Source organism: Lutjanus erythropterus, chromosome 9 (assembly GCF_056507025.1).
Source record: "Lutjanus erythropterus isolate fLutEry1 chromosome 9, fLutEry1.hap2, whole genome shotgun sequence".
Classification (NCBI taxonomy): domain Eukaryota; kingdom Metazoa; phylum Chordata; class Actinopteri; order Lutjaniformes; family Lutjanidae; genus Lutjanus; species Lutjanus erythropterus.
In genome coordinates this window covers 22396647-22420449 of record NC_139325.1, presented here as the reverse complement: position 1 = coordinate 22420449, position 23803 = coordinate 22396647, and the positions used below count along the sequence as shown (strand labels likewise).

At 40.1% G+C, this 23803-nt stretch overlaps 2 protein-coding genes across 2 annotated transcripts; one reads left to right on the top strand and one right to left on the bottom strand.

Moving 5' to 3' along the window:
- Positions 1 to 665: 665 nt before the first annotated feature.
- Positions 666 to 10036, top strand: foxj2 (forkhead box J2). Its single transcript, XM_084726617.1, has 9 exons — positions 666 to 1020; positions 2856 to 2930; positions 3058 to 3157; positions 3714 to 3892; positions 3970 to 4471; positions 5296 to 5466; positions 5584 to 5685; positions 7198 to 7536; positions 8876 to 10036. Exons 1-9 carry the CDS (start codon positions 691 to 693, stop codon positions 8986 to 8988), a joined length of 1911 nt encoding a protein of 636 aa, XP_084582743.1. The 5' UTR covers positions 666 to 690; the 3' UTR covers positions 8989 to 10036.
- Positions 10037 to 10226: 190 nt separating this feature from the next.
- Positions 10227 to 23198, bottom strand: epn1a (epsin 1a). Its single transcript, XM_084726615.1, has 11 exons — positions 23097 to 23198; positions 22541 to 22699; positions 21230 to 21358; positions 20242 to 20362; positions 19925 to 20082; positions 19672 to 19743; positions 18126 to 18209; positions 16595 to 16883; positions 14020 to 14184; positions 13576 to 13818; positions 10227 to 12196 (listed from the first exon to the last, which is right to left on the bottom strand). Exons 1-11 carry the CDS (start codon positions 23163 to 23165, stop codon positions 11730 to 11732), a joined length of 1956 nt encoding a protein of 651 aa, XP_084582741.1. The 5' UTR covers positions 23166 to 23198; the 3' UTR covers positions 10227 to 11729.
- Positions 23199 to 23803: the final 605 nt, after the last annotated feature.

Genomic DNA, 23803 nt, shown 5'->3' with positions numbered 1-23803 from the left:
CAGCTGAAGAGGTGGGACCAGCTCACAGAGGCGGGTGCACAGAGTGACGTCACAGAGGGGAGGAGTGAATGACGTCATTCTGGTCTATCCAGAAAGGGAGGGGAAGGAAAGAGGGAGGGAAAGAGAGAGAAAAAGGAAGCTCTCCGATAAGTTTTAGTGTATATTTCTCCAAAGTTACACAAACTTCCACCAAAGCAAAGGTATGACTGGAGGCCTTGAGGGGATCAACATGCTGAAGAGAGAGATCTGAAGGGGAGGACGGGCTCCAGTTTAACAGCAGTCGTGCACAGCTGATGACAACATCAAATATTAACACTTTTTAAGGCCTTGGGCCTCGAGTGACTACACAGAGGTAAGCAGGTCTCTCTTATTCTTCAGAAAACAGACAGTGTAGGTGGATTCCACACATTTAAATGCTGTCACTTTCATGCAGTGTCTCGTTGCTTGCGAGTGGACGGTTTCCGTAGCAGCACAGAGTGTCTTGTGTCTGGTCTTGCTGGTTTGTAACTGTCGCTGGAGTACAGGAACAGAACGATTGACAGTGTTACAATACAGGCAGGAGGGAATGTACTACAGCATGTCTCATGTTTGTTCCCACACAGTCCAGAGTCAATAAAAAGTAAAAGGACGTGTTGATTCAGTACTTCCTCTTCTAATCCCTCAGGTCCTGGACAGAGAAAAAGAAACAGAATGTCCTCTGACTTGGACTCAAGTCTCACCAGTATTGACTGGCTGCCTCAGCTGGGAATCAGCAGCCTGCGCTCGGGAAGAGAACGAAGAGCAGCAGGAGGAGGAGCAGAGGAGAAGAAGAGAGACAGAGGGAGGGAGAGGGGAGACTTTCTACCGTCAGTGCCGGACCCCTCCCCTTCCAACTCCAAAGGGAAACCCCCTCACAGCTATGCCACACTCATCGCCATGGCGATAGCAGCAGCACCTGAGAGGAAGTTGAGTTTGAATGACATCTACACCTGGATCAGTGACACCTTCCCCTACTACAGCCGGACAGGCCGTGGATGGAAGGTGAGTTGATGTTTTTTCCAGTTGCTCATAATCACTGGTCAATATTGAAGCCACTTTTTCAAAATTCTTCATGCAATCTATTATCAACACGTGTCTCGGCCAGAAAGTTTAATGAAATGTTTTGGAGGCTTGAGCCTCCAAAACATTTCATTCATGTCTCAAAGTAAGTTTGTTGGACCAAAACACTGGAAATAAAACATTTAGAAAGCACATAACTCACTGACACCAAAACAAAACTCCCAAAGGGAGAATTACATAAATGGTGAACTTTTCTCTTTGAAGTTTGAATGAATTTCACATAAATTGCAAGGATTAACAATATGGCTCACCTGCTTGCGCAGGTCAAGTAAAATGCCATGTCAGGAAAGTAAATCTAAAAAGAAAAAAGAATTAGTTAAACTGTTTCATAATCAATTAATCATTAAAATCATTTTTCATGCAAATTGACAGAAAATGCAGAGATTTCCCTCCTTTCTTTGTTTAATATCATATTGAACAGAATATCTTTGAGTTTTAGACATTTAAAGACATCACCCTGGACTGAGGTGGACATCTTTCACTTTTTTTCTGACATTTTATAGACATTGCAGCCCTAGATTGAACATGGAAATTAACTAAAAGTTTGTACCTATGCGAGTAAAACTTGACTTTGAGTGGATTTCCGACACCCTTGCCCGACTGGGCAAGTGAGAAAAAATAAAATAAAAATAAAAACATTAATATTGGACATTTAACAGTATTTCATTATAAGATAAAAATAACACCTTATCAATTTATTGACCTTATAGAAGTATATGTAACAATAATGCACCAGAAATGTATAATAATAATATCTATGCTTTTACGTAGTATTGTGATTTACTTGTAAGAAAAAAAAATTTGAAAGTTGAACAAAAAAACCCTCTAGGTCTGCAGTAAAATTGCCAAAAAAACAATCAACATGTATCGTAAAATCACTCATACTATACAGTGCTAAGGCTGGTTTTAAAAAAATCGATTGTTTTGAATTGATTTTTTCCTTTGCCTGTCCGATATTGATTCATAAAATCCCCACATCGACCTTTTTATGTGTCTTCTCTGAGAATCTCTTTCATATCCAAGCTGACCTAATAAAATTGATATTGACTTGATTTGAATCGTGCATCGAGCATCATGCATCGTAAGTCGAATCAAATCAAATCAAATCGATTTGGGAAATCTAAATCGATATCCAGCCCTACATGGTGCTGTGTGCTGTTTGTTAACAAGACTACATACAGGACATTTGTCTTTCTGATGAAATTGCGATCATCTGTGTTTGGAATGATGATTATTACATTTTTTTGTAAATGATCTGATAAAATTTCCTCTATATTTCAATATTGTTGTGGTAGAAATGCACAAAATATACTCTCATTCTATTCTGAATGTAATTTTAACTGTTTTGAAAACAGTCAGCATTTAACAATTGTGCTGAAAATCTATAGTGTTTTGCATGTAGTAGGGTATGAACAAGAAATTAGTTAACTGATTTTAGAAAATGTGGTTACTGAATGCATTTTGTGTGAAAGCAATGAAAAAAGATTCACAGTTTGGTCCACACAGATGTCTGTTTTGCTGACCGTGAAGAGTTCGAAAACGGGACTTCAGTTTTCACCAATGTATGTTAGAAATTGAAAAATACTTTAATGTAGAACAACAACATATTATTCGTGTGTTAGAACAGTATTAAATCTGTAACTGAAATGTATTTAAAGCAGTTGGTTGTTTGATTTGCAACCAATTTTAATATCATTTGCATCACCAGCTGGTTTGGGACTGACCCTTTCCTTTATGAAACTTTGTGCCCTCAACAGAACTCCATTCGTCATAATCTGTCCCTGAATAAATGCTTCAGGAAAGTTCCTCGGCCACAGAATGACCCCGGCAAGGTGAAAGACTTTCTATGTTCTGATGTCGCAAGAATAAATGTGCTTTTGTTAGAATCTGCATCATGTGAGATGGAGAAATGGTCGCTTAAAAACAGCCTGAAGCTACAAACGTGTGCTCTATTTCTAGGGCTCGTACTGGACGATGGATGGACCTGCAGAGGGGAATCAAGTGAGGGCACCTAAACGTCCCTATCCAGAGGACGAAGAGGAGAGGCAGGATGTATGTTGTTTCATATCACTCATTCACTTGTCAATAATAAAAACTGTATTGTCCAAACATGTCAATTAAAGGTCCAGCATGTAAGATTTACAGGAATGTATTGTCAAAAAAGTAATATAATATTCAGTATACAAGTATGTTTTTATTAGTGTATTATCACCTGAAAATAAGTATTGTTGTGTTTTCGTTAGCTTAGAGAGCGTTCTTAATGTTTACAGAGGGCGCAGGTCCTTTTCCACAGAGGCCACCTATTCATATTTCTACAGTAGCCCAGAACAGACAAACCAAACACTGGCTCCAGATATGGCTTTTCCAGAGTTTTGTGGCCACCATAGGTTCTGTCACATCAGGGGTGAGGGACCTGTGGCACTGAAGCCACATGGGGCTCTTTTGCCCCTCTCCAGTGGGTCCCTGTGTCTTTGACAAAAAATGATATGGAAATGAATAACTGTTCTTTTTTTTTTTTTTAACACTTTCATTTATCATTTTTGTCAGCCTGAATTGACAAAACTTCAGGCTCAACTCTTTAAACTTGAGTAATGCTAGTTTTAGTTTTATACCAGGTTTTCCTACCTTTGCAAATTGTAACTCTGTGCTGTTACAGGAGACACAAGCAGACAGAGGAGCGTCTCCTCATCAACCACAACCAACCTCCCACACAGACCACCAGCTTCTGAACACAGAGCCACTGGGAGCCAACCAGTCACCCCACTCTGCCTCCCTCTCTCCTCCACCATCCAAGGTAGAGTCTGTTTCACGCCTCGTCATCACTGACAGGTTTCCTGGACGTTTTTAATGCCTTATCTTTTATCTTCACAGCAACCGTCGCCCTACATGCCGAGCTCCGTGTCCAGCCTCCCCGTCCCTCATCCATCTGTCTCTCCTTCACCTGGGCTCCCACCTGCTGCCCCTATGTCCTCCATCAATTCTTTCCCACCTCCCTTTCCACCCGGCTCCACTTTCTCCATCCCCACCACCTCTGCTACACCTCTGGCTGCTGCCAACATGTCCACAGCATCTCCAGCTGCTCCGTCTTTCTCTGAAGCTGCTCTGTCCTTTCCTGCTAACTCAGGACCTGTATCTGTCTCCACTTTCTCCTGCACTCCCAACACAGCGCCTGTATCGGTCTGCACCGTGTCAGGACCCACCCACTCTTCTGTACCTGTGGTCCCTTCGTCTGTCCCTGCCCCTCCTATAATCTCGTTAAACGCCTCCACCGATCCTCAGCTCCGCTTCACCTTCGATGAGATGACTCTGCCAGACTTGTATGCATCTTTCAAGTCACTTTTCAAGACCATGCGGGAGAGGGGGGGCTCACAGTGTAAGTACTGTATGTGTGTTTTGTGTCCGTTAAAGGGACAGTTCGGACACAAGCACCAATGTGGATGCTAAGCAATGTACTGCAGTGGACAGGGTCAGCAACAAAACATATTTTAGCCACCTAAAAAAAATCAGTTTACAAAGCGTACACTATATTTTCACCACTTTACTTCGCCATCAGACGGCCTTTTCTGACAGGAAACCACCATCACGTGAGCCAGATATCACTCTTCAAACCAACCAAACTCCAAAGGCAAAATCTATAATTTTACCTTGCAGAACATGGGAGATGCTGGTCTGCTGCTGCCTTGGTTAGTTTGTGTCACTGTGTGATTGTCGTCATTTAAAGGGTTAGTTTGGATTTACCGAAGTCACACATTAACACAGACTAATTAACAGATCAAGGCAGCAGAAGACCAGCAACTCCCGCATTTTGTGAGATAAAACTCTTGATTCCCCCTGTGGAGCTTGGTTGGTTCAGAGACAGTAATATTTGGCCTGTATAACAGCAGTTTGCCGTCAGAAAAGACTGTCTGATAGCAAGATAAAGGGGTAAACATATCTAAATATAGCATTCACTTAAACTGATATTGTTTTTTTTAGGTGGAACTCTTTTTTAAGTTGCTACTGCTGACCCTATTCACAGCAGTTCACTAATTAGCGTCTCTGCTTCTCCAAACTGGAAGCGTGCCAACCACCACCTACTGTACCTGGTCCCTCACGCAACCTTACATTGAATTATGCGAACTACCCCTTTAACTTTATAAAGCGTGCATTATACACATAGACAGCTCGGATGAATGACCTCTGTTTTGTTCTTTCCAGCGGATGTGGCCCCTCTAGCTGTTCTCAGCAATGACACTACTCCACTTCACACTCCAACTCTTCTTCCGATGTCTCCTCACCCTGCACCTGCACCAGCTGCTCCACCTGCTCCACCTGCACCAGCTGCACCGGCTGCACACCCTCCTGAGTCAGAGCGCGTTTCACAATACAGTCAGTCTCATGTTACTCTATCAACGCCAAAAATCCTTGAATTGTATTAAAGACCAACAACATAATCCCGGAAAGATTCATGCTTTTCTAAAGTTACCTTCCTCTCTTCCACTGCAGCGGTGCCGCCTGACTGGTTCAGTAATCCAGATTCTCTGAAAGAGAGCTTCCGCATCGCCAGCAATCTAGACTGGGCCAACATAGACCTCTCTGGTCACCCAGGTCTGTGCTGTTTATTTTTCTTTAAAGTTTTCAGCGAATAAAAAATAAAGAGAGGAACAGAGCAGAACAAAGAGGCAAAATTGTATAAATGCCACACCTGGGTGCAATATCCTGCACACCTTACATGCAGAAATTTGTAATGGCAATAGAAAGATCAAATAGAGACCGTTCATACAGTGGGGACTGCTAGTCGAAGGCGTTGGCATCAGATCTTATTAGATCGTATTAGATCTGATTGATGTCTGTTGTTAGAGATAACCCCTCATGTTGCAATATCAGGATCTGGGTCAACCTTTCTTTTACGTATGTAGGAAAATGTATAAAAATCTCCAGCCAGAATGTGTACAGTTTTGGGCACGCTCAACTTAAGTTGCAGTCAGTTTGGTTTTACAGAAGTGCAGTTGGTCAGATATGTTACTCTGTAACAATCCATGCATAACACAATACAAAATATATATTGTTTTAATAACTGTTTGTCAGGAGTCCTCCTCCCACTGGGCTTTCAGGTGGTGTAGAGAACAGCATTTCACTTTATGAACAGTACTATAGAAATCAGACACATAGCCTGGTAGGTAGGGTGTAATCTTCTCACACTCATAAAGCAGACTGGTCAGTGGTTTGGTCTGTGCTGTTTATCAGACTTATGTTTAATTTCACCCAAAATTACAAAATAACACATTCTCTCTCCTCTTGGGGTGGTTTAGGTTTTATCTGATGAGGTTTTGAGGTGTCCACCTCTGAGCATTACTCTGATTAATCTACAAAACAGCAAACATTTTTTGGTTTCAGCATCTAAAATTTCTTCAGTGATTCCCAAACCCAACAGTCCTGTCCGATAAACTCAAGTACCATAAATCATATAAAAGTGGATACATTAGTGGATGTTAAAATATTTTTGTACAATTGAAATGTTGTGGTAAGTTTGGTCAAGTTTGCATTCATGCTACAACCACGTGGAGTAGCAAAAGCTCCGTTCATTACTTTTAGCTAATTATTTCAATTGGTTATCCATTGCCTTTATCTTCTCTATTAGCCTGCTAACTAGTTTTCACATGTCCATAATTGCAATAACACCTAAATAAATTGTTATATTTGACTGAAAATGTGGATGCACTCAAATCATAAATCATATTTTTTTTTCAAATCAGCTGAGCTACTCTACAGACTTTCCACACAGCCCCTGGGAACTGCAGAAGTACCCCCCAGAAATATGAACATTTCTACTACAAGCTCTAGGAAATCATATTGGGCATTTCATACCCAAAACAACTGATCGATTAATTGAGAAAATAATTTGCAGATCATCCGATAAAGAAAATTCTCATTAGTTGCAGCCTGAAATTACAATCTGCTGTCAAAAACCATAAATGTTATTTTCAGTGCTGAAAGTGATTACCTCCATGTCTAAATACCACCAGAAGTAAATTAGAAGATACCTCTTTTTCACATTTTTTAAAAAATATTCATTTGACATTGCCTGTCTTGATAATGTTCTATTCTTTGTGTCGCCAGACCTGCTGGAGAGCATGCGTCAGGCGGAGCTCTGCGACTGGGCCTTGGACCCGGCGATCTTCACCTCCCTCTGTGACTCTCTGAACCGCTTCTTCACTCAGAAAGGCATGATCACCTCTGGGAATAACTCCCCTCTCGCCCTCGGTGCCCCTCACCCCTTACAGGTCCCACCGTACACCACCACTCCTGCCCCCACCCTCGCCACCCTCACTCACCCTTCACCCCTCCCCTACTCTACCATGGCTCACCCCATCAGTGGAGCGCAGCCGCCCCGGAGGGCTCTGCATGTGCAGGGACAGGGACTAAGACCACAGCTCACACAACCTGGAAACACCACTGGTAAGACCCTGACATCTTCTACAAAAGGCTGTTTTATTTATAACTTTTATTAAGTGAGTATTTACTAAAGTTAAGCCTTTTTAATACCAAATTCAATTTTTTCTTGCCATCCCTGCACCACAGTTATGTACTGACTTGGCCTGAGCAATAAAACAATAGTGATAATATCAGTAATATACACTTCATCAATAGCATTGAGAGATTATTTAATGAAGTGTTCAGTAGTTCCACTTAAAGCCATCAGCCAATCATATCTCATGATAATGGCGCATACCACAAGTGAGAAGCAACACAGCGTTTACATAATTCTCTTGTGTTCACATTTCCTGAGTTGGAAAGTCTATTTTTGGTATGTTCATGAGCTTATTGTGAAATATTGTGGAAAAAACAGTTGTATGTTATACATTTGTTGACTACCTGACGTGTCATCAGCAGTACTGCTAATAAATGACTTTTCTAATACTTTTACTAATCTAAGTAATCGCTCTATGTGAGACCTTTGAGCAAGAACTTGATATGTGATGAGTGAATTTATAAAACATGAGCAACCAAACATTTATTTTCGTCTGCCAAGTCCCTGCGTATATGAAGGTGACAGACAACCACTCAGCAACTTGTGTTAAAAAAATTTTCTCAGGCTTTCCAAGTTGCTGTTCCGACTTGTGAGGGTATTTAATGTGAATTTTCCCAGAAGGGAACTTTTTCCAATTATTGCAACACCACATGAATGCAGGATTGTTGGCAGAATATGGCATCATTGGAATACAATGTTCATGAGTGTGTTTTCATTCATGTAAAATCACCTGTAGTCGATGTATGCAGGGGAGCGGGTCCTCTTCCACAGAGGACGCCATGTTGCACCACCATTTTCTACAGTAGCCCTGAATGGACAAACCAAACACTAACTCTAGATACAGGTTTTTTGTGTTTTTCACGAGCTTTGCAAACACTGACATGACGAAGGGGAATTTTTTATCCACTGATCCATTGAGTCTATTACCTGTGTGCCTTGATACATAAAGTTCAAAGGCAGTTAAATTTGAAGTTAACTTCAACCTTTTTTCTCCTGTCCTTCATGAAAAATAGATTATTCAGAATTAAACTCACTCTATATTGGACTGCAGACCATTTTTATCCCTCGTCCCATGTCCCATATTTTGATTGGCTCTTCAAAAGTTAAATCACTGCAGGACAGATAGTTTTCTAAAATGTATTAACAACATGCCCCACATTGTCCCACTCAAACTCATGCTTTGTCCCACATTTGGTTTGTTGGGATCTGGTCGCCCTACACCCAGCCCCGATGCTAACTGAGTCTATGCTTGTCTTTGTGTCTCAGCGGGGATGCAGCCTCAGTCAATGCCACCCAGACAGCGTCCTCCATTAAAGAGTCTGCACAGCAACAGTGAGGAGATCCAGGACGACTTTGACTGGGACTCTCTGCTCGCTTGACGCTCCTAGTCTGCGTGGACAAACGATTAAAACTGAACTTTTAAGACAAATGTGGCTCTTCACAGACGTCTTCACTAAACTCTATGCAGAAGCTGCCTCGCTGTTGTGCATCTTGAAGCAAATTTGGGATCAAGTTTTTCATGTATGACTGAATGCTGTATTTCAAGGTTTATAAAGATGTAAGTTTTTTTTTCACCTTTTATTCAAATTCATATGCTGTAATAACTTTTGTTTAGCTTTTCTTCTGTAGGTTATTGGCAGGGTGTTTTCCATTGGAAAGCAGATTTATAAACATGTTCACCAAAGAAAATAAAGTGTAAATTTAATCTTGTCACATTTTTCACCAACATATTGCTGCCAGGCCAGAAAAAGAAAAAAACAGATCAGTGTAATGTTATAATGTGAAAAGTTTGTTATAAGAAGATGTTTGTCACATTTTAACAATGTTTTTGTGTTTCAAACAAGATATTTTCATATTATAATACAATATCTTCATGTTATATCAGTGTTTTAATGCTTTAACAGATGCTCTCATGTAACAAGACCATTTCATATTATAACAAATATTTTCCATTATAACAAGATATTTTCACATTTCAATGTTTACAGTTCTAACAATGTTTTCATGTTATTGTAACATACAAATTTATAATATAACAATAAACTTTACTTGTTATAACATTAAGTTTCATGTGTAACAAGTAAATTGTTGTTATAACATTTTTAATGTTATAATATGGGTATAACAACCAGCTTTTAGCTTTGTCTAATGTGAAAAGTTTTGTTACAACATGTAACTTACTGTTATGAGATAAAATGTTTCATGTTGTAATATAACATTGTCAGAACAAGAAACTTTTGGTTAAAACAATATACTATTTATCTTATGTGAAACATGTTAAGTTATAACGTCATTTTTTTATTGTTACACCATAAAAAGTTTAATGTGTTAACTTGTTATATGACGTTATAAAAATGTTATCACATTATAACATGAATGTTTTAATAAGTTACATATTAACAAGATAAAATTGTGTATTTTTACAACTTGAAAAATTCGTAATTGCATGAAAATATCTTGTTATAACAAAAGTTTCACTTTATAACGGTACTGATCTGTTTTTTCCTGACATGGCAGTAATTCGCTGCTGTAAGTTATTGTACTCTATAGCAGTAATAAAAGGTTTATAGACCTAAGCATTAACTATAGAGTAAGTACGAAACAAGCCAAACACACATCCTGTGTTTTTGTTTTATTTCATAAATTCCTTTTGATTTTTTTTCCATTTTACTTTTCAAATGTGAATGTTCACAGTCATCACCACACAAAATTCAACCTTACCCGATAAAAGAGATATTTTTCTTGTTGATATAAAATAACAATAAATTCATCAAACTAAATTAAAAGAACAGCATGGAGCATGTCGTCAAGTCCCTGTTGTTGTTTTTTCTCCTTTCATTCATTGAAATAATTGTCTTTTTTTCTTTTTTTTTAAGAAGCATCAGTATCACTCCATCCTCGCAGGAAAGAGGGATGAAAACACAGGACAGTGGTGCTTTGGGACTCCTGTACACCAGGGATCCCGTGTATGAAATGTGATTGGAAAACAAAAATAATGTTTCAGATTAATTTAAAAAAAGTGAAATAAGATTGGCAGAGAAATGTGTGACCCTTATAATACCTCATTTGAAATCCCCATTACATAGCATCATTACAAGTGACAATTTTTTAAAAACAAAAATAATGGATGTCATCTCTTCCTTTCTGAGTCACTGAAATAAGATCGGACACAGATACTGATACATATACACAGAAACAGGCATTTGCACTATTGCATACTTGCACACTCACAAATGAGCATTCTCATTCACACATGGCTGCAAACGCACACACACATTCAGCAAACATCCCATCATTTTTCCCCATCGGACCACAGATGTCAGAGCTCTCTTTAGTTTTCTACAATAAATCAGGAAGAAAAGAAAAATAAGCATTTGATTTAAATGGCATCGTCATAATTTTCCTTGTTTATTTGTTCCCAAAAATTGGAAAAAAAATAAATTACATTTAACATTAAATTAAATTAAAAGTGAAATAGTTGAAACAATTTGACCACATTGTGCCTGAAATGTTAATGCAGGTTTTTCAGTCCGTATCTCAGTCTGGAGTTCATTTAAAAAAAAAAAAAAAAGAAAGAAATCATCCTTCATGCACTGGTTTCATTTCAGTGATTCAGTGTTTGTCGTCTTCATTCTAGAGGGAGAAAAGAGGAAGAGGCAGCAGGTACAACAGTTTCTCTGTTCAGTTTGTTAGTGGCTATGTCCCCTCTCCCTCCAGCTCTCTCTCAGTGCAGTAAGATTAGAAGTGACACTACTAAAAACACCTCCTGCTCTCACAGACTTACCTTCATCTCAAGACAGGACTGAAAGAAAACACAACATGAAGAACGGTACAGAATGGAACAGATTAAAACAAAATAAATAGATCTCTATTTCCCTCCCACAAACAACCCAGACTGAAATGAAAGGAACTAAATGTGGAAAATTATTCTGAAATGAAATAATGCTTTTGAAGAAAAAGATAAACATAATTTTTGATTTTTTGTGTTTTTTCTTTAAATATAGAGATGTACACATTTTTCTTTTTGGACACAAATCGTGTGGAGGGGGGATGAATGAAGGGGGCAGCAGGTACGACAGAGGAGGTCGAAACAGGTGAGCAGAGTAGTGGTGACACTTCCTCAAAGGAGAAAAGGGTTGGTGCTTGCACCCGTCGTTCCTCCACCTCCCACTGATCCTCCCGCTCCCATCACTCCTCCTGTTCCAGTGGGCCCACCCAAAATCAGCTGAGGAGGTGGTGCTCCTCCGGGCCCCAACAGGGCCGAGCCCGGGGGGGCCATAGGCGAGAGGCCGCTGTAGGGCATGCCCATGGGGCTGGCCTGCATCATGCCCATGCCCATTCCTGGAGCCCCCATCCCCACACTCATCGGCCCCATGCCCATTCCTGGTTGCACCATGCCCAGCATGGGGTTGGGAGGCACAGGACTGGAGCGGAGACCACTTAGGCCTAGTGACGAGGGCTGAGGTGAGATGGAGGTCATGGGTGGAGCCACGCCAAAAGGGTTGGAGGAGGCAGGTGTTGGAGAAACCCCCCTACTAGAGATGGTGCTGCCTGGAGTCACTGCCATGCCAGGAGCAGGAGATGAGCCTGAGGAGCAGACGTGACAGAAAAAAAAACCTTAACAAAAGAAGAGTCATTTAACATCTGTTTATACATTATATCCAACATATACTTAAATCTATGTTACTTTCATTTATATCAGGCTCTCAGATTCTAGAAACAATATGTGACAGTGGAGAAAATAGAGTGAAAGACTGAAAAGAGTTGAATCAGAGGGCCAGGCAAAAGGAAAAATGTTGGGGACAAGAAACACTGAGTGTAAAGTTGACATACCATTTTGACTTCTTTCCTTAACACTGTATTTCAACTTTATTCTCCTCGGGTTATATTGAAAGTTAAATTTTCTTCTTGACATTTTGACTTGATTTACAAAATCCAAATGCAAAATCTCCCTCTTATTTCTTTTTTCCTTAATGTGGCCCTAATACTCCAGTGAGTGCGATTAGTCAGTTCAGTGGAAATTAATTATCAACTATTTTTTTGGGGCATTTTCATGTCAAATGTTTATTGGTTTCAGCTACTTACTATTTTTCTCTGTCTTGTGTGACTCTATGCTAGCTGGAGAAAAGATATTTGAAAGTGTTGTCATGCTCTTGAGCAAACAATTAATATGGAAAACAATCAGCAAATTATGAAAATAACCACTAGTTGTAGTACAAGCACAAATTCTTATCAAAGGTATGTATACATTTTATACTTAAATTCTAAATTCCAGTTCTTTATTAAGCAACTCAAGTACATGATTCACTTTTCCCCAAGTACTCGATAAATAGTCAATATTTCCTTGAGCTCTTCAAAGATAGGACAACTTTTCACAGGACACCTTTCCTGAATAATATCGCGATATCGCCGTTTCCCTAGTGGATCAGCCTCGATTATTTCTTTGTTTTAAAGGTTAATTGTATAACCTCCTGAATGTTTCATTGGAAACATCACAGCACAGTTGTTTGGAATATCATACCCATAATGACTTTTATAGCTGTATTTACACTGTCCCACAAAAAGGCTTTCATTTAGTGCAACTCCAGATAACATGAGAATGGTTTGTCTCCAGGTCACCACAGAGGCTCCAACATAATTGTCGGGTGGTTAACGGTCTGCTTCTGATCTGGGGTGTTCAGAAGAACCAACTTTGTTCCAGCCAAACTGTCTCCATACTTGTGCGTTAATGTTAAAAAGTTGTGGTTCAAGACATTTAATTTGATCTTTTTAGAATGCATTTTTAATTAAATGGTCTTTTTCTGCAAGCTGATTAAAGCATCTTGAACTACTCTGTGTGGTCCAACATGACAATTCCCAGGAACAAAGTAAGCCTGTCGGTCCACAAAACGAATGCAGAGTGTACAGAGTGCAGTCGCTTCTCTTTTCACAGGTTACACACAGTTAAGACGATCGCTGTAACTAACCTGTGTTCTGGAGGAAGGGGTTGTGCGCTGAAGAGGAAGAGATGGAAGGAGGCGGCGGCTGTTTGGGTTTGGGTTTAGATGACACCAGGGAGTCGAGATCCACCAGTGCTGCGTTGGGGCCGAGGAAGGACTCAGGAGTCTTACGAACAGGAAGTGAAGTACCGAGAGATGACAGGTCAAAGGGCACCGGTGAGCCTGTGCTGTCACAGCCCAGTGCTGGGGACCCTCGTCGCTCTGGGTCTCCTGAGGGGGAAGGAACAGAAACTAAATCAGACCCAGAAAATTCTTTCATTATAATAAAACAATTTAGACCTGCACTACCACACATACTAGAGGAGGATGAAATGTAAGACAAGACAACTGTTGAGTGCATGCATTGAAAATCTGTTTGTGTACCAGTACCTCAGTGTGTGTGAGTCCATGTAGCTTTACGTGTGAATGTACCTGTGCCGTTAGTGTGTTTGGCGGTGCCACTCCAGATGTCGGAGGTGATAGGGTCAGAGGCAGGGACAGGCCCATCCCTTGCCCAGGGGTCTACTGGCCCCCCCGAGGAGGAAGTGCTGGGTGGCACCGGGGGGCCCCAGGGATCGGCACTGGGGGGGGTCACAGCTACAGGGGAGGGGAGGAGACGCAGGGGAGGGGAGGGTTAACACAACACCTTACAGGTACAGTCCACAATAAGGAGGGAGCAGGAAGCTGGGCTGGGTTCCAACTTTAAGACTCATTTCCACTGCAGGATACGGCTCGACTTTGTGGTACCTGGTACTTTATTTGGTATCACCTCCGTTGAGGCTGCTAGCAGAGCGTCGCTATGACAGTCAGTTCTGCCTAGATTGAGGGAGTACTATCTGCAGTACAGGCGGGAATCTATGGGTATCCCACGATTCAATTAGATGCTGATTCTTTGATGTCTGATTCCAGTCAGAATCGATTCTTGACGGGATGAATAGCCAAAGGGGCACAATTTACAGACTGCTTAGAAGTTCACTGCAAAGTGGACTGCACAGGGTATTCAGCCATGTTAAGTGAGACTGAAAACTGTAGGGAGCAAAAATGTTCAGTTCAAAGGGAACTGTGAACTCTGAATGGATCATGTGAACAACTCTTCTTCACTTTGCATGAAGATGACAAGCAAGATTACCAATAAGTCACTGTGCCAAAATTAAAAAATGGAGCTCACGTAGGAGTTTTATATTCCACAAATATTTTTATATTTGTTTATTTAAAAATATTAATTTAACAAATCTGATTTAACAATACATTTAAATTATTGATGTATTGATGTAATATAAATATAAATAAATATATAAATATAATGTTACCAGTCATAATTATTAAGGGCAATACAATATAAATATTACAGAGTGGTAGTCTATACATAATCAACATTACTTAATAATCAGTAAATTATCTACATATTAACCTCTTTTGGAATGCATCATATATCTTTTAAATTAATCAAATCACATTCATTCACAACTTACAATGCCTACATTTCGATAAAATAAGTTTTGTAATTCATCTGTTTTTGTTTTGTTTTATTTCAGTCATGTAAAATTTACACAGCTGCAGTAAAAGATATCCCAGGTGTTTTACTTTAACAGGCTAACGACTACAGGAACTGATGTCTATATTGGTGACATTGCAGGTTGTTCCAAAAGGAAGAATTTTGTCAAGACAAATAACCTTAACTGACATTCCCTGAGCAGGGAGCTCAGTCTAAGTACACTGTGGACCAGAATGCAGCCTCAGTCTCTTGCTCCAGTTCCACTGGAATACATTATGAAACATAACTGACAATTAAATGGCCTGCAAACTTTTAATTTAAAAAGGTTAACTGCATTAACTAATTAATTAATTAATTAATCAAAACAACAGAGGCAGAGTGCTCTGCTGCGTTGCCATTAACCTTATGTCTCCAGCAGTCGACAACAGCCTCTCTGCTTTACTGTTAGCTTCAGTGAAAGCCATCACTGTCCAAGATGCAGAGCAAGCAGAGAGTTTTTAAGGTGAAACAGTCTGAGTTATTTCCTTCACCACAAAGTTGGTTTAAGTTGTTTACTGCTGCAGTATTTGTGATCAGCCACTGTCATTTGTCCACTACTGCTAGTCTCTGGGTGATGCCTTGGAAAGCAGTCACCACATACTTCGCGTACCTCTCGTAAAGACAATTATTTTGGCATTCAGTCAAAACATGCAACCGCTGCCTTTAGTGAAGATGAATTACAAGATAACTCCAGCATGTCCATTCTGTAGACTGTCCAGGTGTTGCACTGTCCTTACAGCTGAGTTTGACCTTTCCCCCCCTCAACATCACATTATTAACTAACATTTAGAAAATAGATTTTTGACATTTGTGAATCGATGAAGAATCTTCCATGTCCATCTAATAATCAATTTTCCCCCACCACTAATCTGCAGTGGAAAAACAAAGTAGAAGAACCAGAAAGTGGGCAGAGTAGAGTCGAGTCGTATTATGTAGTGGGAATACAGCTAAAGTGTTTCTCTCCTTGACCTCTGCGGTCCCACTAACCTGACAGGTGGGAGCAGATTTTCTGAAGCTGTCCACCATGTTACTTTATTTCAATATCTGAAGCTCAGTGGAGGTAAAGGAGAGATCATAAGAAACTACCTCATACATTAAAAAGGCACAGAGGGGTAAAGAGATGAGACAGCTCTGGTTGAGACACAGCCACAGCCAGTCCTGAGTAGAAACAAGAGGATAAACATCCTGGTTTAGACACAGAGGGAGAATGGATTTAGCATGCTCGCTTTCCTCATTACAAACTGAAAGCACGTGAATGGATGAGAAGATATGACATCATGGTGACATGACAGAAAATGTAACAGGGCTGTTATGGAACAGTGGAATGAAGAGGCGTAAAGGTTGAAAGGTCTTCACATCCTCTTTCATTTACAGAGCGGGACCCACTTCTCTTTTGATTATCAGCGTTGAATACATTCTCACCAACCTGATTGGCTACAGAGTTCATACATGACCAGTGATGCCACTGCTCACCTGAGCTTCCCCAGGGGTCGACGTTGTTCACTCTGTTAGATGTCTCTCCCCAAGGGTCTGGAGGAGGGGCTATAGTGGGTGGGGCTCCCCCACCCCAGGGGTCAGAGCTTGTTGGAGACGTGGGTGATGCTACGCCCCATGGGTCTGTGGGGGCTGCGCCCCACGGACCTGAGGCAGCAGGGGCAGGAACTGTGGGTGGAGGTGAAGGGCCAGCAGAGCCCACAGTGGCAGCGGAGGCAACAGCAGGGGCCCCCCAGGGGTCCACAGCACTCAGCTCCATCAGAGAACCCTGTTCAAGAGAAATTTATTCTTCCATTCTAACACACTTACTTATAGACCACATTTTTCAGCTTTGTTGTTATATACACTGTTGTTTTATACATAATTATACATATTTAGACCTATTTTGTAATATAATGCACACATTATACATGCTTCTTATTCATATTTTCATTTTTTTTCTTAGAATTCTTTATGCTTACATATATTTCTATTCTCTAGGTTATGGATTAATGTTCCTGCAGCCATATTCAGGAAGAAACCTGAGGACAAATTCACCAAACCACACTGAAGTTAGACAATGGTGTTGTGATAAGAGGAAATTCACGAAAGAGAGAACTAGAAAGAGACTGAGGATTGCAAACCAGGCAACAAAAGAAATCACATTAAACCTCTAACAATAAATTCTTAGTTCCTTGTTTGTGCAATGTGAAAATAATTTGATAAAACTGCCACAATATTTCTAGTCTAAACACTACATTTTTAACTGAAGAACAAACTTAATTCATCCTTAATAAAATAACATTTGTAAGCGATATACTCTGCAACATGTACACAGTTGTTTACTGTCACATACACTCATTTTGGGGTTTGAGGGCTGTCTGCGATCATCACAGAGACGCTGTTCCAGTAGATATCTCAGGCTCCAGATCTAAACTGAATTAATCTAGAGTCTAGTGGGTTACTACCTTCAAGAATCTGACAGCACAAAATGCCAATTACAGCTGTAATCAAAATATCGTGAGCACGTAGGCATCTTCTATTCCTGAGTATGTTCATCATATCTGAAAATTCTGAACATTCTGAAAAAAATCACAAATCAAATGTATATTTGACTTGATTGGCCTGAAAACACAAATATGAATCTGAGCATAGTAGCTTTAAATACAAAACATATAAAGTAAAGCCTAAATTGGACAGGATTTGTATACTGGGACAGGTTTTACATATGGAGGAGTGAGAATGTAATAGTTAGAAAATCTCATCCACATTAGAATGTCACTAATCTGTACGGAATTTTCACTCCTAAACTAATTAACATTCAGCATCTAGTTTATTCAACCATAAATGGTATTATTATGAATTTTTTACCACTGATATTTTGAAACTTCTTAATGATTTAGTTTCTATTGTGTGGATGATTTTATGGGACAAAAAATAACACTAACAATTTCCAGTGCACATGTTCACTGAAATAGGAGGACAGAGAGGGAGACACAGTGAGAGTTAGTTGAATATACTTTGCACACACCTCTTCAGGCTTCAGCTTCTCCCTCTTGCTCTCCTCGATGGCCATCTGCAGTCTCAGGTCGTCACCTCTGCGCAGTCGCTCTTCCTGCCAATCACACACACTGCGATGTCAGCAACCTGAGACACACAACCTCGGAAAGCATACCACAGGTACAGATTCAGGATCAGTTGACAATTAAAGCCTGATGCTGTGGGAGTGGAAACTAAAAACCTGTCCTTTAATCACCAACTCTAGTCAACATAAAATTAACCAGTCCATGCATTATTTGCAAGTATTTGTTATTTTGTCTAATTCTCACAGTACTTTAGCAAAACTTTATCAAATCAGATGAAAGCTTGTCTGATTTCACTCATAAAATGAGCTCATCCAGAACTGCTGTCACAAAGCTACCTAAAGTACAAATGAGAACTGTAAAACTGTTGTGGAAAGAAGGTTTATGGGGGCTGTGAATCCCCACTAAAAACAGAACAGTGTTTCACCCAACAGAAGCACTTCAGAGGCGGGGACAGCTGCAAACCCTGTGGTTAGCTTGCTTCCTGACACATTCTGTCATTCTAAGTATTAATAATATACGGCTGGCTGTTTTAAATATCTGTTTGTGCTGCTCGTGGTTCACTTCCTTAAAACAGTATGTAGTAGGATTAGGGTGCCAGTCTTTTAAATGACCAATGTGGAGATTCTTCATCATCCAGCCTACCTGGAGCACAAAAAAACCCCACACACTAAAAAGGGAGTGGAAATGGACAACACCTTGATCCTTCGTGATGCATATTTTGCAGATAATACTGGGTCATCCCTACCTAATGCCACATTATATCCTATCTCATTATGAGGAGGATTGGCAATCAAACTGCAAAACACTGACTAATCCATGAGAAAACAGGCTTTCTCTGTTAAAGAACTGAGCAAATCTTATACTTAATGCCACTAAGTAACAAACTCAAACAATGCCATTATCCTTAAAAAAATCCTGCATTAGTTTATAGACTAAACCAGGCGAATGGTACAGTAGGTGCAGGACTCTAACAGCTGCATACAGGCACTCGGTGAACACAGTACAAGGAAGTTACAATAGCAGAAGATTTGCAACAGATAAGGAAAAGAAAGCATTTCAAATCAAAACTACAGTTGAATGCATGCCATCAGAGGGGGTAACAGGGAGAAAAGAAAATCAAAGCTTATAAACAACTTAGTGTTTAATTGAGTCAGTTATGATAAATATTTGTCAATGCCATGCAAATTCAACAATCAAATTATGATTAATCAATTCTTTGGTTGCTCGGTTTTGTGCAGTTTTAGATCTTTACATCTTTTAGCTTTTTATGAATGCAAGCAAGAACGTGACACACTACAGCAAACTAAATTATCTCAACAGTATCACTGCAGTCTGATGCAAATTTGTATCTTGAGGAAAATGACACATGACAAATATGAGCATAAATTAATTTTCTTGATTGATCAATTCTTGATGAAATTCCAATTTACAGAAAGACAGATAGTTGATGACTGGCTGGCCAGTCATATGGGCACATGCTCTGCCCCTGACCTTTTGTTGCATCTCTTTGCTGAGTGTGATTGCATAGCGGATCTCTGCGTCCTCCAGAGGGTCCGTGCCAGTCTGGGGAGGTCAGGTGTTACATGATGAGAGCAAAGCTACGTGTATGCAGGGAATAATATCAGTAATATCCCCCTGTGTATACAGGTACTGCAACAGATTCAAACTGCAAACTTTGCCACTGTTAGTTTAGTTATGCTTTAATCCTTAGCTTAGAGAGCAGTGACAGACTGCTTTGTGTTACCTGCTCTGCCTCTTCTTTACTCATGGCCAAAGCCAGCTGGAGCTGCAGATCTTCCTCTCCAGAGCTCTGTGGCCAGGCCTGCTCAGGGTCTGCCCCTCCAGAATGGGACCCCACTGACAGACTACCCCCCAGGCTGGGTGCTGAGGGAGCTGAGGAGGCTGAGAGAGAAAGAAAAAGAAGGACAGTCATGGATGAGAGCTTGTCTTACGTTATCAGCTAATCAGAAGTCCTTCATGCTGATGTTCAGCCACCCTTCTTTCAAAGTGTAATTTGAGCGCTAGTTTAATCTTAATGCACTTTTTAAGTTCCCATCTCACCACTGGAGGTCTGTGCCATCTTCTCTTTGGTTTTGAGTGCATGGATCCTCTCTTCTCTTAGTCTCTCTTCATCTTTCAGAAGTGTCACTAGCTGTTTGGCTTTCTCTCGCACATTCACCCCCTGGAAAAAATACAGGTATACACAATTACATGCTGCAAATGAGCATAGCATTTTGGGGGGGCTGTGTCACCAAAGTGTTTTTCCTGATCCCAGCATTTTTTTAAATTGTCTCCAATGGGAACGCCAAGTATTCACACTCTGCTACAAACACCTGCAGCTTGACAAGGCACTGAGCATTTGGCTTTTTTTTCTGGTTCAGAGTTGAAATATGTTTATTGTGCTACGCTTGTCCAGCCATTTAATCACAGTGGAAATGTGTCACAAATTGTGTCCTGCTTGAACAAAGGTACTTGAACTCATATAGATTGGCAGGTCCATCCTCTCTCCCTATGTGCTTCAGTCTTTTACATTCAGTATATGTTGATAAGACAAACTACCCGAGAAATTAAATATTTGCAAAACATATATTAATGATTACTCCAGCAGATATCCTGTATAACAGCAACCAGAGCTTTTTAGCTAAAATAAAGATGCAGCTCAAAAGAGCTCTCATGTGCTCCCAGCAGAAGAAGAGTGCCTGGTGTTTCAGCTGAGAACAAACGCTTTGGTGGACACAGACCCTTAATGTTATATATTACATAAACATACACACATTTCATTGCCAATACTATTAGTTTCACCGCACATTTAATTGTTAGTGTAATAGCTTGCTAACTTAGCACAGTTTCATTTATCAATGACCCTTAAAAAGTTATGGTTGGCTTTGTAGGTTTGCACAAGAGGTCAGAAACTCATTGTAAAATGTCCTTGAATGAACCACAAGCGGTATGTTTGACAAAGAGTGCCTGCATTCCATAAAGGTGGACCTTACACACTAATCATTTAAACTCTCTGTAAAGCTTTGTGCACATGGGTGTGTTTGTGTACCTGGTCTTTGCCGTCTCTGTCTATGTACTGAAAATCCTTGAGGGTTTGGACTGCGTATATGTTCTCTCGGCACTGTTGGGCAACACGTTCTGAACCTGTCTTGATCAGGTACTCCATAAGAGTCATAGCCTGCAGAAAATAAAAATCACAAACAACTGTAGAAAAGTTCTGGATAGTACAGTAGTGGACAAATGCAAATGGTAAAGCAGTTAACAAGTTACAATTAGATCCTCTATTTCATTTCACATCCATTTACACACAAATACACACACACACAGCTATGTAGTTTAGGAGTGGGAATCAATAAATAACTCACAATGTCAAAAAAAACTCCAAAGTCATGAAAATCAAGAATGAATAATCTATAATTCATACATTTCATAAAACCACCAATATTTGGGCTGTGTCTACAATCACTCGCTCGTAGCTTCTTTGAGTATACAATTCACAGTCAATCATTTACTCCTCAGTGAGCAGTAAACTGAGATTTCAGACATGTCTGAATCACCCCTGACATGTGTAGTGTTGCAACAACTATAATTTTTGCCCTTACAAATTATCATGCACTGCATTGTTGGAATGTTAGGAGAAAGTAATGTATGTGCCATGGTCACTACTTTTGTTCCATTTTGGGAATATTTGAAGGCACTATATTGTATATAACTTTCACATCAGAGGTTGTGTTAGACTTTTTCATGTTGTTTTAAGTTTCATTTTTAATGATGAGCCATAATCTATTTAATGCATTTTAATTTTCTAAATCAACTTGATCACAAAACCTTTACATACTTTCTGTATATTTACAGAATAAATGGACATATTATGCATTTATACTGGCAAGGAGATAAAAGATGAACTGAGACACCAACTGTGCGGTCACTTTTCATGTCAAGACCGTACGAGGCAGATGAATGACGATGATTCTTTTCACGCTGCGACAGCAGTGGGCACTAAAACACTGTGGTCGTTGTGCCTTTACAGTCAAATATGAGCAATGCAAATATGAACAACTCTCTGAATATGGGATTTCCTGGTCCTGCAAGCGCTCACTTCACCAGGAGGAAATCCTTTCAGCATGCACTCATTCTGCACCAGGGGCACAGCTGCACACCTCTTATTTTCAAAATATAATCACAATGCATACACTGCAAACACAATACTGTAATATTGCTACCAGTGCATCAAAAATGCATGAGTTGAGATATTGGGATATTACTACATTTTATTGTAAGAATATGTATTGTAATATATTGCCTCAACAATTATTCCCAATTTCAACACACACACACACACACAGACACACACACAAACCTTGTACACATGTCTCCAGTTCTTGCCGTGGTCATTGAGGCGCTTCCACACCATGCTCATGATTTCCGAGAAGGCCACAACATTGTAGGTCAGATCAGCAATCTCTGACATGAGAGAGCTGCTGGGGCCCCATGGGTCATTGGATGTTGCCTCTCTAACCTGGACAAAAACAGCACAGCGAGGGGCAAGCTTATGTCATTCTCCATCCAAACTGTCCGTGACGAGAATCATTTTGGTCCAATATTCTGCTACAATTTAACTGGTCCACAGTGTTCTGAGTAGCAATACAAACCCAATCACGACACAAGCTGCGGAGAGGCAAAGTAATGGATGGATAATATGATTAGATTACCTTCTATTGTGTTAACAAGGGGAAGGAGTGATAATGTTACTTTAAAGAAATATCAGATTATCAGCAGTTACATTTGATCATCTGTGCTGCAGCAATACATGTGCTACACTTTAAAACCATGGACATACAGGGAATGTGGGTGTAAAAAAAAAAAAAAAAAAAGAGGAGAAGAAGAAAAGTCAGATAAGCAGAAGGACACACAACCTTGATTTCAGCTTCTGAATAGTTGTGGACGATGTTCTTTACTTGTCGCCGTAGCGATGAGGTCGACATGGCAACGGTCTGGCCGTCGAGTTCTGTTGCAATCTGAATAGCAGATGGAGAAGACAGGTTGTACAATAGAGTTAATACAACGCAAACAAGGAGAGGGCAAGGAGCATTATTTCAAACAAAGATAAATGAAACATTCTTAATACCACTAAAAATAAAAATAAATAAATGACTAAAAAGAGTCCAAGAAGATAAAGAGTTACAAAGACCAGAGAGGATGTGTGCAAGAACAAGAGTCTGTATAAAAGAGCAGGTGACCTTCAGTAGAACAATCAGCGTGTGAAAGATGGTGCCTATATCAGAAATCAATCTAAAATCATACTGCTGGCACCAACAGAGGAAGAGAGAGGCACACCTGTTACACAAGGATGATGCAGAAAAGGGGTCTCTCCTCTTGATATTGCTTCGTTTTTCTGGCTTGTGAGCCACTCATTCACAGAGTGCTATGTCTCAGTTTGTCTCTTTCTTCCCGTGGCAACATTGGGTCCCAAAACCACAGGCGTAGGGAGATGAAAACTATGGAGCAAGATTGAGATTAAAGTTAAAAAAGAATCCATACTCACTGAGAGATTACTACTAAGTCACAACAAATGAGCCAAAACTTTATCCTAGGTCTAATTTCACTGGAACTGTTGTAAAAT